General features: G+C 42.1%; 1 protein-coding gene across 1 annotated transcript in view; it reads right to left on the minus strand.

Moving 5' to 3' along the window:
- Positions 1–14,014, minus strand: part of LOC133361728 (uncharacterized) — a 64,231-nt gene that overhangs the window by 9,022 nt on the left and 41,195 nt on the right. The window contains exons 13-14 of the mRNA XM_061580731.1: positions 9,101–10,013; positions 333–1,367 (exon numbers count right to left, since the gene is read on the minus strand). Coding sequence (XP_061436715.1) covers positions 333–1,367; positions 9,101–10,013 — 1,948 coding nt within the window. The remainder of the gene's footprint in view (positions 1–332; positions 1,368–9,100; positions 10,014–14,014) is intronic.

Consider the following 14,014-nt stretch of genomic DNA (forward strand, 5'->3'; position numbering starts at 1 on the left):
CATGCAGGCTCAAGCAGGGTCACCTTATCACACAGAGGCAGCTGCCACTTGAAGGTGCTCTTCGAGTGTCTGTGATGAGACATGAAACAACTGAGTTGCTAAGGCAATAAAGCAAGCACCATATCAATGCAAATATAAATATAACAGTGGAATACTTGGGAGCATATTGTCTCTTGATCCTGATTATTCATCTACCCAACCCACAGGTCAACAAATACTCGCCGCTCTTATTCTGCAGGCTGAACCCAGGAATTGAGTGTTCGACTTCACGTTCATTTTCATTAAAGGCCTGTGACAAAGGTGAATCTATTGGAGCTTCATTAAGCTTACACATCTACCGGGTCTCCATTTGACTTTGCATTGTCTAAGAAGTCCACCCACACCTCCACTTCCACAAACTGTTGGGAGGTGCCTCGCTCTGACTCACAGTCAGAATTCTCCTCCTGCTTCACGTTGCCCCCATCGATGTGAAGGTCCGATTTTGGAGTTGAATCTTCATCTTCACAGTTTACTGTCACTTTTTCGCTCTTCACCATCACTTTTTCACATTTCACCTTCACTTCTTCGCTCATCACTTCTTCACATTTCACCTTCGCCTCTTCACATTTCACCTTGATACCTTTAAAAGTGTCCATGCTGGGATTTAGTTCTGGTTTCATGAGGGATGGGCTCATTGCAGCACTTTGACTTTCACAAGCCGATTTCAGACTCCACTCCTTGGGGATCTTCTGATGATTGTATGTCCTCTGGTGTCTGTTAAGATTTGATAAACCTGCAAATGCTTTCCCGCACACAGTGCACCTGAAGGGTTTCTCTCCCGTGTGTGTTCTCTGGTGGCAATTAAGACCTGATGACCATGCAAATGACTTCTCACAGACAGTGCACTTGAAAGGTTTCTCTTTTGTGTGTGTTATCTGGTGTTGTTTAAGATGTGATGACACTGCAAACGCCTTCCCGCACAGACTGCACTTGAAGGGTTTCTCTCCCGTGTGTGTTCTCTGGTGCAATACAAGACCAGATGACTGTGAAAACACCTTCCCGCACAGACTGCACTTGAAGGGTTTCTCTCCTGTGTGTGTTCTCCGGTGTCTTTTAAGAGCAGATGAATTTGAAAATGCCTTCCCACACACACTGCACTTGAAGGGTTTCTCTCCCGTGTGTGTTCTCTGGTGTAGTTTAAGATGTGATGACTCGGCAAACGCCTTCCCGCACAGAGTGCACCTGAAGGGTTTCTCTCCTGTGTGAGTTCTCTGGTGCTGTGTGAAATGTCCAGGACGATCCGTGCTGTATGCACACTGGTCGCATTGTTGCATTTTTGTACCAAACTGCGCTGAGTGCCTTTGCTCCATCAGACCAATTCTGCAGAGGAAGCGTCAGAGGAAACGTCAGCTGCAGACAGAAAAAAGAGAATATCCACACCATCTACGTAAGTATCGAGGCACATATGACTTACACGTCTACACTTATTAATATTCCCAAATTCATCACACGGGCTGTTATGACAAACAATGAGGGCAAATAGTCATAAATATGCCTCGAAGCCCTATGTTAACCCAAAACTCGAAGCATACAATTTCGGTTGTCTGACTAGAAAATGAATATTTATGAAAGCTAAATTCAGCTAACAAAGCAAAGGGTGTTGAAAATAATACTGTTTGTATTATGCATAAATTAATGTTCAAACGAAACTTAGAGGTGTGAAGCCAGGCTCAGATTTTCTTGAATGCTGGGATGAACAGATCTAACTTCAGCTGCATATGTGTCGTGTTCATTTTCGTAAAAAGTTCCAAAGAAAAACAAAAATAAACTATTGTTTTGATTTAACCTCCGTGTTCAATAGAGTTAATATACTTTACTGCAAATACAAACTTGACACTGTTACACACTGGCATGGTAAAAAGGTGGTGGTGTGTCCAGAACCATGCCTGGCCACCTTCATCTGCTCAATATGAATGCTTCTCTCACTTCACCAAGTAATTAATTGAAGATCAATCAACATAGCCGAGACCCACAAGAAGTTAAGTTTTCACTTATCAATCACGTTTGTTGTCGGAGATAATCAAACTCAAATTATTGAATTCATAATACAGTAATAATACTATGTAACACAATTTTTGTTCCTGTGTACAAAGTGTTATTTTTTAATTGCTTATGCCTAAAAAGTATACAAAATCGCTATTATTCCCCACAAACTTTGCTTTTGTGACCAGGACTTTATGTGAACGAAAAGACACAAATTAGCCCGTTTTCTCATTGAAAATAGGTAAATTTCAAAATATCACTGTCCTGATCAAAAAAGCAAAGTTTGTGGGGAATAATCTGTACTTTTGAGGAATAGGCAATGAGGAAATAACACTACCCAGGAACAAAAATGTTTTTTTGTTACACAGTGTAATAACTGCGCCACCGCTCCCCACAGATAAACTCTTACAGATCTAGTGACATCGCGGGATGTCACTGTGTCGTGCTGGCCCTCGAGAGGCACGGCGTGCGGTGTAACGACATCGCGGATACCACTATGGTGGGTGTCGTACCAGCCCTAGAGCGCTGATTGATAGCGCAGGATGGCACCACGCTTGGCATGCAGTGCTGGCCCTACAGGATAGGGTGTGGGAGTGACGGCCGTAGGAATGAGGTTACTAAAGGCCATGGCACTCTGGTTGACCCGAGAGGACACGTGACCAGTTAAGTCTACGAAGGGGCCCCAAGTGGGGGCTAGGGGTGGTCCCGTGGTCGGGGTCCAGATCCTGCTCGAGGATTCTGGAAAGTGGTCGTGGCCAAGGGAGGGAGCCAGCCAAACCGCAGAGAATATAAGCCGGGTCCCCCAGAGGAACCGGCGTTGTTGTTCAACCTTAAGAAACCTTCGTCTACATCTAGGGTCTACGTTCCACTGAGTCTCCAACAAGTGGAACTGGACCCGAAACAAACAACCAAAAGCCCCAAGCCTCTTTATGATACTATAGGCATTAATTATATAAAAATGCAGAAATCGAGTTTCCGCTAAAAATCCGTACTCCTCTTCTGTACTCGATCGACAGAAAATAAATTACCTTCTTGGAAATTGCTGAGCGAAAGCTAAAAGTGCGATATTCAATACTTAAGCCTGGCTTCACACCTCTAAGTTTCGTTTGAACATTAATTTATGCATAATACAAACAGTATTATTTTCAACACCCTTTGCTTTGTTAGCTGAATTTAGCTTTCATAAATATTCATTTTCTAATCAGACAACCGAAATTGTATGCTTCGAGTTTTGGGTTAACATAGGGCTTCGAGGCATATTTATCGTTTTTTATTATTATTTTATTATTTCCCTTCTACGTGACTTTACCGAAAGAACCAAGAATAAGAATATAAAATTCACATCACAATCGAAACAAGTACTGTAGTGCATTCCAAATCAACTAAAAACTAAACAATTGAAATAAACATTCAGAAACCGTAAACAACAAAAAAATTGAAGACGAAAAATAGTATGAAGCTAATTAAATAAAGCAGACTTTGCGCATGTAAATTTTTTGTGAACCAAATTGTGCCAACACCATTAAACCTACACAGCGTAAACATTCAATGAGTACTCACAGGTGAGTTAGTGTGTTTGTCACACTATTTTTAGCTTACCTGCTCAACTTCAAACCTCAGACACCTGCACACTCCAACCCCCCACCATTCCTCCCCCCCCCCCCTCCATTTCTATCACCATGGGTTAGCCACACACGCAAACACATTATGACATTTCATATACTACAATTCCAAGCACTCATCATAACATAAGTGTCTGCACTGCAATATTTGTTGTCATATTTACCATGTTATCCTTCCCTATTATCAGACCTGCGCTTTTGCTGCCAAATTCATCCACTTCCAGCTCCTTACTGTCCTCTATGCACATGCACGGCTCACCTCTAACACACACTGCAATATTTATTTTAAAAAGACATGTACGATTCTAAAATATCTACATCTATGTGCCAGGACTACCGACCTCCTCCTACACAATATAGACGCTATGCAACAGCTACGACAAAATAAATCAAGTCTAGATCGCCTGGTAAGGAATAAAAAGCACGCACACACACATTCAACTTATTTTGTGTATACGCACCACCACACACATACTATTCATACCCACTTCAAGCACTACAAACAATTACTCCCTCCAACAACTTACATCCTCATACTTTATTCCGTTGCAGCTATGTCTTCATATTCTTACAACGATTCCACATTCAACTATAATTTAATAAATAATCTCACCACAGCATTTACTCACACACTCACTATTCATGCTTTTTTCTGCTTACTAACTTTTACCTCCACCTATAATGTTCCTTGCGGAAAACATGCGCTTCTCTTCACCAAAGCGGATTACAATAATTGATGCTATTTGTATAAGTGCTGCGATGGCTGCACCTATTGAGGACACTGCTGAACACCAAACAAGACGGCATGCTGCCAGTGCTGCTATGCCTGCACCTACAGTGAATGCATCTCATCAAAAGCAATAAGCTCCACAGAAAGTAACACAGCACAATTTGCTGTTGCCACAGCTAATAAACTCCAGTCCGCCAACAAGCACCTCAGCTTGCAAACAGTACTACAATGGCTGCAACCAGGTGCCTACCCTGCAGCCAAAAGGATAAGTATTTTTTCCATAAATTTCTCACTTCATTTACACCGATCCATTAGTTGCTATTGGTTCCATGTCTACTTCTTGCAGCTACTGCCATACAATGACATTGAAAGGAGACCCTCCAAGGCTATTCTGCAACAGTACCATGGTTCAGCTTCCTACAATTAATGACCATACCGAGCCTATTCATGTATTGATACCTGAAAAGCCATTTCCAAAACAACAATTTAAAATATAACTCATGGTTCCAAATGATCATGTTTTGGCACCGACCAACTCATCGTAACATCTGGCTACATGCCCACATTTAAGTGCAGGGCCAGGTACATACTCGCATTGGCAGTCTGCTGCCACTACCTAATAACCTACCTACATTACCAGAGATCTACTTGCATATCTGACAATACCAGACAGGCTCACCAGCATTGCAAAAATGTCATAAACACCAAGATGCCAGTCCTATTGCTGTTGCAAGACATGCTCCATAAGGAAAACTCTTACATTCAGTTTCAAGTGTGCCATGTAAAAAATGACTTCAGAGTTACAATGTTGTCATTCATGCAGACTAAATTCCACATGGTCAACATGAGTGCCGCTTAAATGCACTCACATCTGAAGTCGCTGTCATTCTGACTGCTGAACATGGCACTCGAGGCATCGTCTTGCAACTGAGGAACAACACCCTACACAGAAATGAAACACACCGATCCCATGATGCTCTGCAATGTCTACTGATTTTCTGGCAAGGTGATGATGGCTACAATTTTTCCGACTTCACCAAACGGACCTAGCAACAGGCTTGCCAACACAAAAGAAGATTTCCGCCATGGACTGCTTTGCCTTCAGGATCATGGTGCGAACGGCAACTTCAATCTGTTCTTGAGATGCAAAGAGCTCTTCCACAAATTTTCTGTCGACATGTATACCAAAATGGAAGCTTCATTTGATGAAACCCACCAGATGGCAAAACATCCAACATTGTCTATCATGAAGCTCTCCAAGGGCCACTGATTTAGAAGTTGTCCTCATTATGAAACAAACAAGCCCTGATATTGTATAACACAACCAAAAAACCGAGACAATATACACACATTTACAGACTTCATTGGCAAAATTCAATAATTGTAATAAAGTCAGAATGGCAAGACATTACTCTTAATGTTTAATTACTGAGACCTGAGCTAAGCCGGGTAACTTAGTCATTACTGGAAAAATACTATACTTCCGATGAAGTTTTTGCGTGAGTGGGGAGCGGTGGTGCAACAGTTAGCGTGCTGCGCTATGAACCCAGTGAGCCAATTTATATTCCCACAGAGCCAAGCCACAACATTTGGCTGTCGCCTGATGAAGTTTGTTGAAATTACAGAAGAATCTCGGAGATGGAACGCACCAGAACTCGAACAAATCGGTGTTAGAACGATATTTCCGACCATTTTTTGCCCCGGAAACCGAACGAAATTCGGAGGTCGAACGGGCAATCACGACTTGAAAAAACCTGTTTGGCTGAGACGTGTATGGCCAGCATGCATGACGCTTACCCAGACAAATGTTTTACCGTGTGAGAGGCTTAGTTAACGCGTAGCTCTCACCCAGTGCAGACCGGCAAAACATCGTTCCTTAACTTTTTAGTTAATTTCCTTTATTTTAGTGTTTTTTGGTGTTTATCCATACACAATGTCTCCTAAGAAGGTTAGTGGTAGTGAAGTTCAATGTTCATTTATTTCATTTGTTGTTTGTTTTTTGTATTTTTTTATTCATGTAATTACTGTAAACTTCGTGTAAAAATGCTGTATGAGAGATGTATTGTGTCTGGAACCAATTCATGTCCTTAACATTAACTCTTATGGGGGAAATTAATTCGGTGTTCCAACAAATCGGTGTTCGAATGGCCTTCTGGAACGAATTAAGTTCGATCCCCGGGGTACCACTGTACTGTCAAAACGTCGTACTCAGATTGTAAATGTTGTGGCTTGGCTCTCCAACATACCGATATGCTGTACTAGTACACTACACTATACACTACCATACACTACACTATACACTACTATACACTACACTACACACTAGTGCTGTACTAGTGACACATGGTCCACGTTCTGTTTACGTGACAACCCTTGCTAATTGGCTGTGTCGGGTGGTGGCGGGGTTAACGACACATTGATTTATTTACGCGATCTCACACAAACAAACCTGTATTATGGCTGTATATTTGGAGTTTGCGTGTCCCTCTCTCTCCGTGGTCGCGTGGATTTTCCTCCGGATCCTGCGGTTTTCCCCTGCACATTTAGAGTCAACATCACCACGCGTTTAGAGTATTTGACCGATAAACATTTCCACGCGTTGATAAGCCCACTGTGTTGTGGGCAGGTAGCTTCTGAAAACGAGCGGTGTAGCTCAAGTGGGCTATGCCTGGTAAAATAAAAAAACGTAGAAATATTTAAAGTAAAAAAAAGTTTCAAAGTAGTGAGCCAGGTGAAGACAAATTAAACTTAAGCTGAGAATTAAAGCAAATGCAATCAGGCGAGGGCAGGAGGCAAGGCCCCGCATGGCTAGGCCCTGCGTTGTAATGTTCCAACCTGGACATCGATTCCATACTCGCTGCTACTCAATTGATATCCATACGAGAGGGAGAAGGAGCGAGGCTCTACCTAGGTTCACAACAACAACCACAACAATAACCACAACCACCACGATGTAATCTTCTCACCACGGATCTCCGTGCGCGAACGTGCGCGGAGCAGAAGCTTCCTGGTATGCCGTGACGTCATGCGGCAGGAGGTGACATGACGTCACTTGCGGGGTCCACACAATCCCCTCCCCTATCGAGCAGCAGTGTAACTTGAATAAATTATAATTTATCTTCTTGGTTCTTTCGGTAAAGTCACGTAGAAGGGAAGTAATAAAATAATAAAAATAAAACATAATAAAATAAGTCTCACGACGTTTATTTTATTACTTCCCTTCTACGTGACTTTACCGAAAGAACCAAGAAGATGAATCCCTGCAGTCACGAAAGCTTTAAATCGAAAAATTATAATTTGTTTTACCATTTTATCTGGCAACAAAACTGACACCTTTTTTACAAGGAGTCATGTTTGCATAGACCACAATACCTGCAGTCGTAATACAAACGAAAAATATAACTCTGATAATGTATGCACTGTCCTTGAAGTTGATTGGTCCACACCCAAGACAGCTTTCCTTAAGAGCCTAGTCTCACATGGTGTTGGACCAGATCAGTTTTGTTGACAGCTAAAAGGGGTAAAAAAAAATTATCATATTTTTTCCTCTGGCAAATGAGGTTACAATGGTGAATAAATTATATTTCGATTTAAAGCTTTCGTGACTGCAGGGCTTCATATTCTTGGTTCTTTCGGTAAAATCGACAGACCTGGTCTTCACCTGGTGACGGCTGCTTGCGTTGTGGCCGAAACGTGAGAATTATTTTATAGTTTTATTTTTATTTTATTATTTCCATTCTACGTGACTTTACCGAAAGAACCAATATGAATAAATTATGATAATGTGCCGGGCTCATTAACACTTAGTGACAAATGGCGGTTGTTTTTGTTACTGTGTGTGTACAGGCTGTTTGTATACTGTGCGGGTACACTGTGTACGCTCTGTGTAGACATGGTGTGTGTACACTGTGTGGGTGGTCCGAATCAGTCGGGCGGCATTATCATTTCATCGGCTGCGCAATGCTGTGTGGAAGCTACCTGGTCTGTCACTCCGCATGAAGCTTCGGTTCTTCTCGGCCACAGTAATGCCCTCCCTTCTGTAGCCATGTAAAACGTGGACCCCTCTAAATTGAACATCTGCTCCGGTTAGAAACATTCAGGCTGTCATGCCTACACTCAGATTAAGGGAAGCCCAGTGGTAGCACATTCTCTATTTATTACAGAGGTTCAAGGCTCAAATCCGACAGGCACCCCTGGCTACTCCAGTAACATTAAACCAAATATGCACCGTCTGCTTAACAGTGGATGTAAAACATACTATTGTCATTCAAAACGCATAGGTCATTGCATGTTGGGGTCATGGTCAATATTTGGATAATTCCAAACATTATCCAGAAATTACATAATGGAGATTACACATCGATCATCACTCCCTACTGACAGACTCATGCCCACATGCAGGCTCAAGCAGGGTCACCTTATCACACAGAGGCAGCTGCCACTTGAAGGTGCTCTTCGAGTGTCTGTGATGAGACATGAAACAACTGAGTTGCTAAGGCAATAAAGCAAGCACCATATCAATGCAAATATAAATATAACAGTGGAATACTTGGGAGCATATTGTCTCTTGATCCTGATTATTCATCTACCCAACCCACAGGTCAACAAATACTCGCCGCTCTTATTCTGCAGGCTGAACCCAGGAATTGAGTGTTCGACTTCACGTTCATTTTCATTAAAGGCCTGTGACAAAGGTGAATCTATTGGAGCTTCATTAAGCTTACACATCTACCGGGTCTCCATTTGACTTTGCATTGTCTAAGAAGTCCACCCACACCTCCACTTCCACAAACTGTTGGGAGGTGCCTCGCTCTGACTCACAGTCAGAATTCTCCTCCTGCTTCACGTTGCCCCCATCGATGTGAAGGTCCGATTTTGGAGTTGAATCTTCATCTTCACAGTTTACTGTCACTTTTTCGCTCTTCACCATCACTTTTTCACATTTCACCTTCACTTCTTCGCTCATCACTTCTTCACATTTCACCTTCGCCTCTTCACATTTCACCTTGATACCTTTAAAAGTGTCCATGCTGGGATTTAGTTCTGGTTTCATGAGGGATGGGCTCATTGCAGCACTTTGACTTTCACAAGCCGATTTCAGACTCCACTCCTTGGGGATCTTCTGATGATTGTATGTCCTCTGGTGTCTGTTAAGATTTGATAAACCTGCAAATGCTTTCCCGCACACAGTGCACCTGAAGGGTTTCTCTCCCGTGTGTGTTCTCTGGTGGCAATTAAGACCTGATGACCATGCAAATGACTTCTCACAGACAGTGCACTTGAAAGGTTTCTCTTTTGTGTGTGTTATCTGGTGTTGTTTAAGATGTGATGACACTGCAAACGCCTTCCCGCACAGACTGCACTTGAAGGGTTTCTCTCCCGTGTGTGTTCTCTGGTGCAATACAAGACCAGATGACTGTGAAAACACCTTCCCGCACAGACTGCACTTGAAGGGTTTCTCTCCTGTGTGTGTTCTCCGGTGTCTTTTAAGAGCAGATGAATTTGAAAATGCCTTCCCACACACACTGCACTTGAAGGGTTTCTCTCCCGTGTGTGTTCTCTGGTGTAGTTTAAGATGTGATGACTCGGCAAACGCCTTCCCGCACAGAGTGCACCTGAAGGGTTTCTCTCCTGTGTGAGTTCTCTGGTGCTGTGTGAAATGTCCAGGACGATCCGTGCTGTATGCACACTGGTCGCATTGTTGCATTTTTGTACCAAACTGCGCTGAGTGCCTTTGCTCCATCAGACCAATTCTGCAGAGGAAGCGTCAGAGGAAACGTCAGCTGCAGACAGAAAAAAGAGAATATCCACACCATCTACGTAAGTATCGAGGCACATATGACTTACACGTCTACACTTATTAATATTCCCAAATTCATCACACGGGCTGTTATGACAAACAATGAGGGCAAATAGTCATAAATATGCCTCGAAGCCCTATGTTAACCCAAAACTCGAAGCATACAATTTCGGTTGTCTGACTAGAAAATGAATATTTATGAAAGCTAAATTCAGCTAACAAAGCAAAGGGTGTTGAAAATAATACTGTTTGTATTATGCATAAATTAATGTTCAAACGAAACTTAGAGGTGTGAAGCCAGGCTCAGATTTTCTTGAATGCTGGGATGAACAGATCTAACTTCAGCTGCATATGTGTCGTGTTCATTTTCGTAAAAAGTTCCAAAGAAAAACAAAAATAAACTATTGTTTTGATTTAACCTCCGTGTTCAATAGAGTTAATATACTTTACTGCAAATACAAACTTGACACTGTTACACACTGGCATGGTAAAAAGGTGGTGGTGTGTCCAGAACCATGCCTGGCCACCTTCATCTGCTCAATATGAATGCTTCTCTCACTTCACCAAGTAATTAATTGAAGATCAATCAACATAGCCGAGACCCACAAGAAGTTAAGTTTTCACTTATCAATCACGTTTGTTGTCGGAGATAATCAAACTCAAATTATTGAATTCATAATACAGTAATAATACTATGTAACACAATTTTTGTTCCTGTGTACAAAGTGTTATTTTTTAATTGCTTATGCCTAAAAAGTATACACAATCGCTATTATTCCCCACAAACTTTGCTTTTGTGACCAGGACTTTATGTGAACGAAAAGACACAAATTAGCCCGTTTTCTCATTGAAAATAGGTAAATTTCAAAATATCACTGTCCTGATCAAAAAAGCAAAGTTTGTGGGGAATAATCTGTACTTTTGAGGAATAGGCAATGAGGAAATAACACTACCCAGGAACAAAAATGTTTTTTTGTTACACAGTGTAATAACTGCGCCACCGCTCCCCACAGATAAACTCTTACAGATCTAGTGACATCGCGGGATGTCACTGTGTCGTGCTGGCCCTCGAGAGGCACGGCGTGCGGTGTAACGACATCGCGGATACCACTATGGTGGGTGTCGTACCAGCCCTAGAGCGCTGATTGATAGCGCAGGATGGCACCACGCTTGGCATGCAGTGCTGGCCCTACAGGATAGGGTGTGGGAGTGACGGCCGTAGGAATGAGGTTACTAAAGGCCATGGCACTCTGGTTGACCCGAGAGGACACGTGACCAGTTAAGTCTACGAAGGGGCCCCAAGTGGGGGCTAGGGGTGGTCCCGTGGTCGGGGTCCAGATCCTGCTCGAGGATTCTGGAAAGTGGTCGTGGCCAAGGGAGGGAGCCAGCCAAACCGCAGAGAATATAAGCCGGGTCCCCCAGAGGAACCGGCGTTGTTGTTCAACCTTAAGAAACCTTCGTCTACATCTAGGGTCTACGTTCCACTGAGTCTCCAACAAGTGGAACTGGACCCGAAACAAACAACCAAAAGCCCCAAGCCTCTTTATGATACTATAGGCATTAATTATATAAAAATGCAGAAATCGAGTTTCCGCTAAAAATCCGTACTCCTCTTCTGTACTCGATCGACAGAAAATAAATTACCTTCTTGGAAATTGCTGAGCGAAAGCTAAAAGTGCGATATTCAATACTTAAGCCTGGCTTCACACCTCTAAGTTTCGTTTGAACATTAATTTATGCATAATACAAACAGTATTATTTTCAACACCCTTTGCTTTGTTAGCTGAATTTAGCTTTCATAAATATTCATTTTCTAATCAGACAACCGAAATTGTATGCTTCGAGTTTTGGGTTAACATAGGGCTTCGAGGCATATTTATCGTTTTTATTATTATTTTATTATTTCCCTTCTACGTGACTTTACCGAAAGAACCAAGAATAAGAATATAAAATTCACATCACAATCGAAACAAGTACTGTAGTGCATTCCAAATCAACTAAAAACTAAACAATTGAAATAAACATTCAGAAACCGTAAACAAAAAAAAATTGAAGACGAAAAATAGTATGAAGCTAATTAAATAAAGCAGACTTTGCGCATGTAATTTTTTTGTGAACCAAATTGTGCCAACACCATTAAACCTACACAGCGTAAACATTCAATGAGTACTCACAGGTGAGTTAGTGTGTTTGTCACACTATTTTTAGCTTACCTGCTCAACTTCAAACCTCAGACACCTGCACACTCCAACCCCCCACCATTCCTCCCCCCCCCCCTCCATTTCTATCACCATGGGTTAGCCACACACGCAAACACATTATGACATTTCATATACTACAATTCCAAGCACTCATCATAACATAAGTGTCTGCACTGCAATATTTGTTGTCATATTTACCATGTTATCCTTCCCTATTATCAGACCTGCGCTTTTGCTGCCAAATTCATCCACTTCCAGCTCCTTACTGTCCTCTATGCACATGCACGGCTCACCTCTAACACACACTGCAATATTAATTTTAAAAAGACATGTACGATTCTAAAATATCTACATCTATGTGCCAGGACTACCGACCTCCTCCTACACAATATAGACGCTATGCAACAGCTACGACAAAATAAATCAAGTCTAGATCGCCTGGTAAGGAATAAAAAGCACGCACACACACATTCAACTTATTTTGTGTATACGCACCACCACACACATACTATTCATACCCACTTCAAGCACTACAAACAATTACTCCCTCCAACAACTTACATCCTCATACTTTATTCCGTTGCAGCTATGTCTTCATATTCTTACAACGATTCCACATTAAACTATAATTTAATAAATAATCTCACCACAGCATTTACTCACACACTCACTATTCATGCTTTTTTCTGCTTACTAACTTTTACCTCCACCTATAATGTTCCTTGCGGAAAACATGCGCTTCTCTTCACCAAAGCGGATTACAATAATTGATGCTATTTGTATAAGTGCTGCGATGGCTGCACCTATTGAGGACACTGCTGAACACCAAACAAGACGGCATGCTGCCAGTGCTGCTATGCCTGCACCTACAGTGAATGCATCTCATCAAAAGCAATAAGCTCCACAGAAAGTAACACAGCACAATTTGCTGTTGCCACAGCTAATAAACTCCAGTCCGCCAACAAGCACCTCAGCTTGCAAACAGTACTACAATGGCTGCAACCAGGTGCCTACCCTGCAGCCAAAAGGATAAGTATTTTTTCCATAAATTTCTCACTTCATTTACACCGATCCATTAGTTGCTATTGGTTCCATGTCTACTTCTTGCAGCTACTGCCATACAATGACATTGAAAGGAGACCCTCCAAGGCTATTCTGCAACAGTACCATGGTTCAGCTTCCTACAATTAATGACCATACCGAGCCTATTCATGTATTGATACCTGAAAAGCCATTTCCAAAACAACAATTTAAAATATAACTCATGGTTCCAAATGATCATGTTTTGGCACCGACCAACTCATCGTAACATCTGGCTACATGCCCACATTTAAGTGCAGGGCCAGGTACATACTCGCATTGGCAGTCTGCTGCCACTACCTAATAACCTACCTACATTACCAGAGATCTACTTGCATATCTGACAATACCAGACAGGCTCACCAGCATTGCAAAAATGTCATAAACACCAAGATGCCAGTCCTATTGCTGTTGCAAGACATGCTCCATAAGGAAAACTCTTACATTCAGTTTCAAGTGTGCCATGTAAAAAATGACTTCAGAGTTACAATGTTGTCATTCATGCAGACTAAATTCCACATGGTCAACATGAGTGCCGCTTAAATGCACTCACATCTGA

This window comes from Lethenteron reissneri, unplaced genomic scaffold (genome assembly GCF_015708825.2).
Source record: "Lethenteron reissneri isolate LAM-NWPU_2019-01 unplaced genomic scaffold, ASM1570882v1 scaffold_121, whole genome shotgun sequence".
NCBI classification, from domain to species: Eukaryota; Metazoa; Chordata; class Hyperoartia; order Petromyzontiformes; family Petromyzontidae; genus Lethenteron; species Lethenteron reissneri.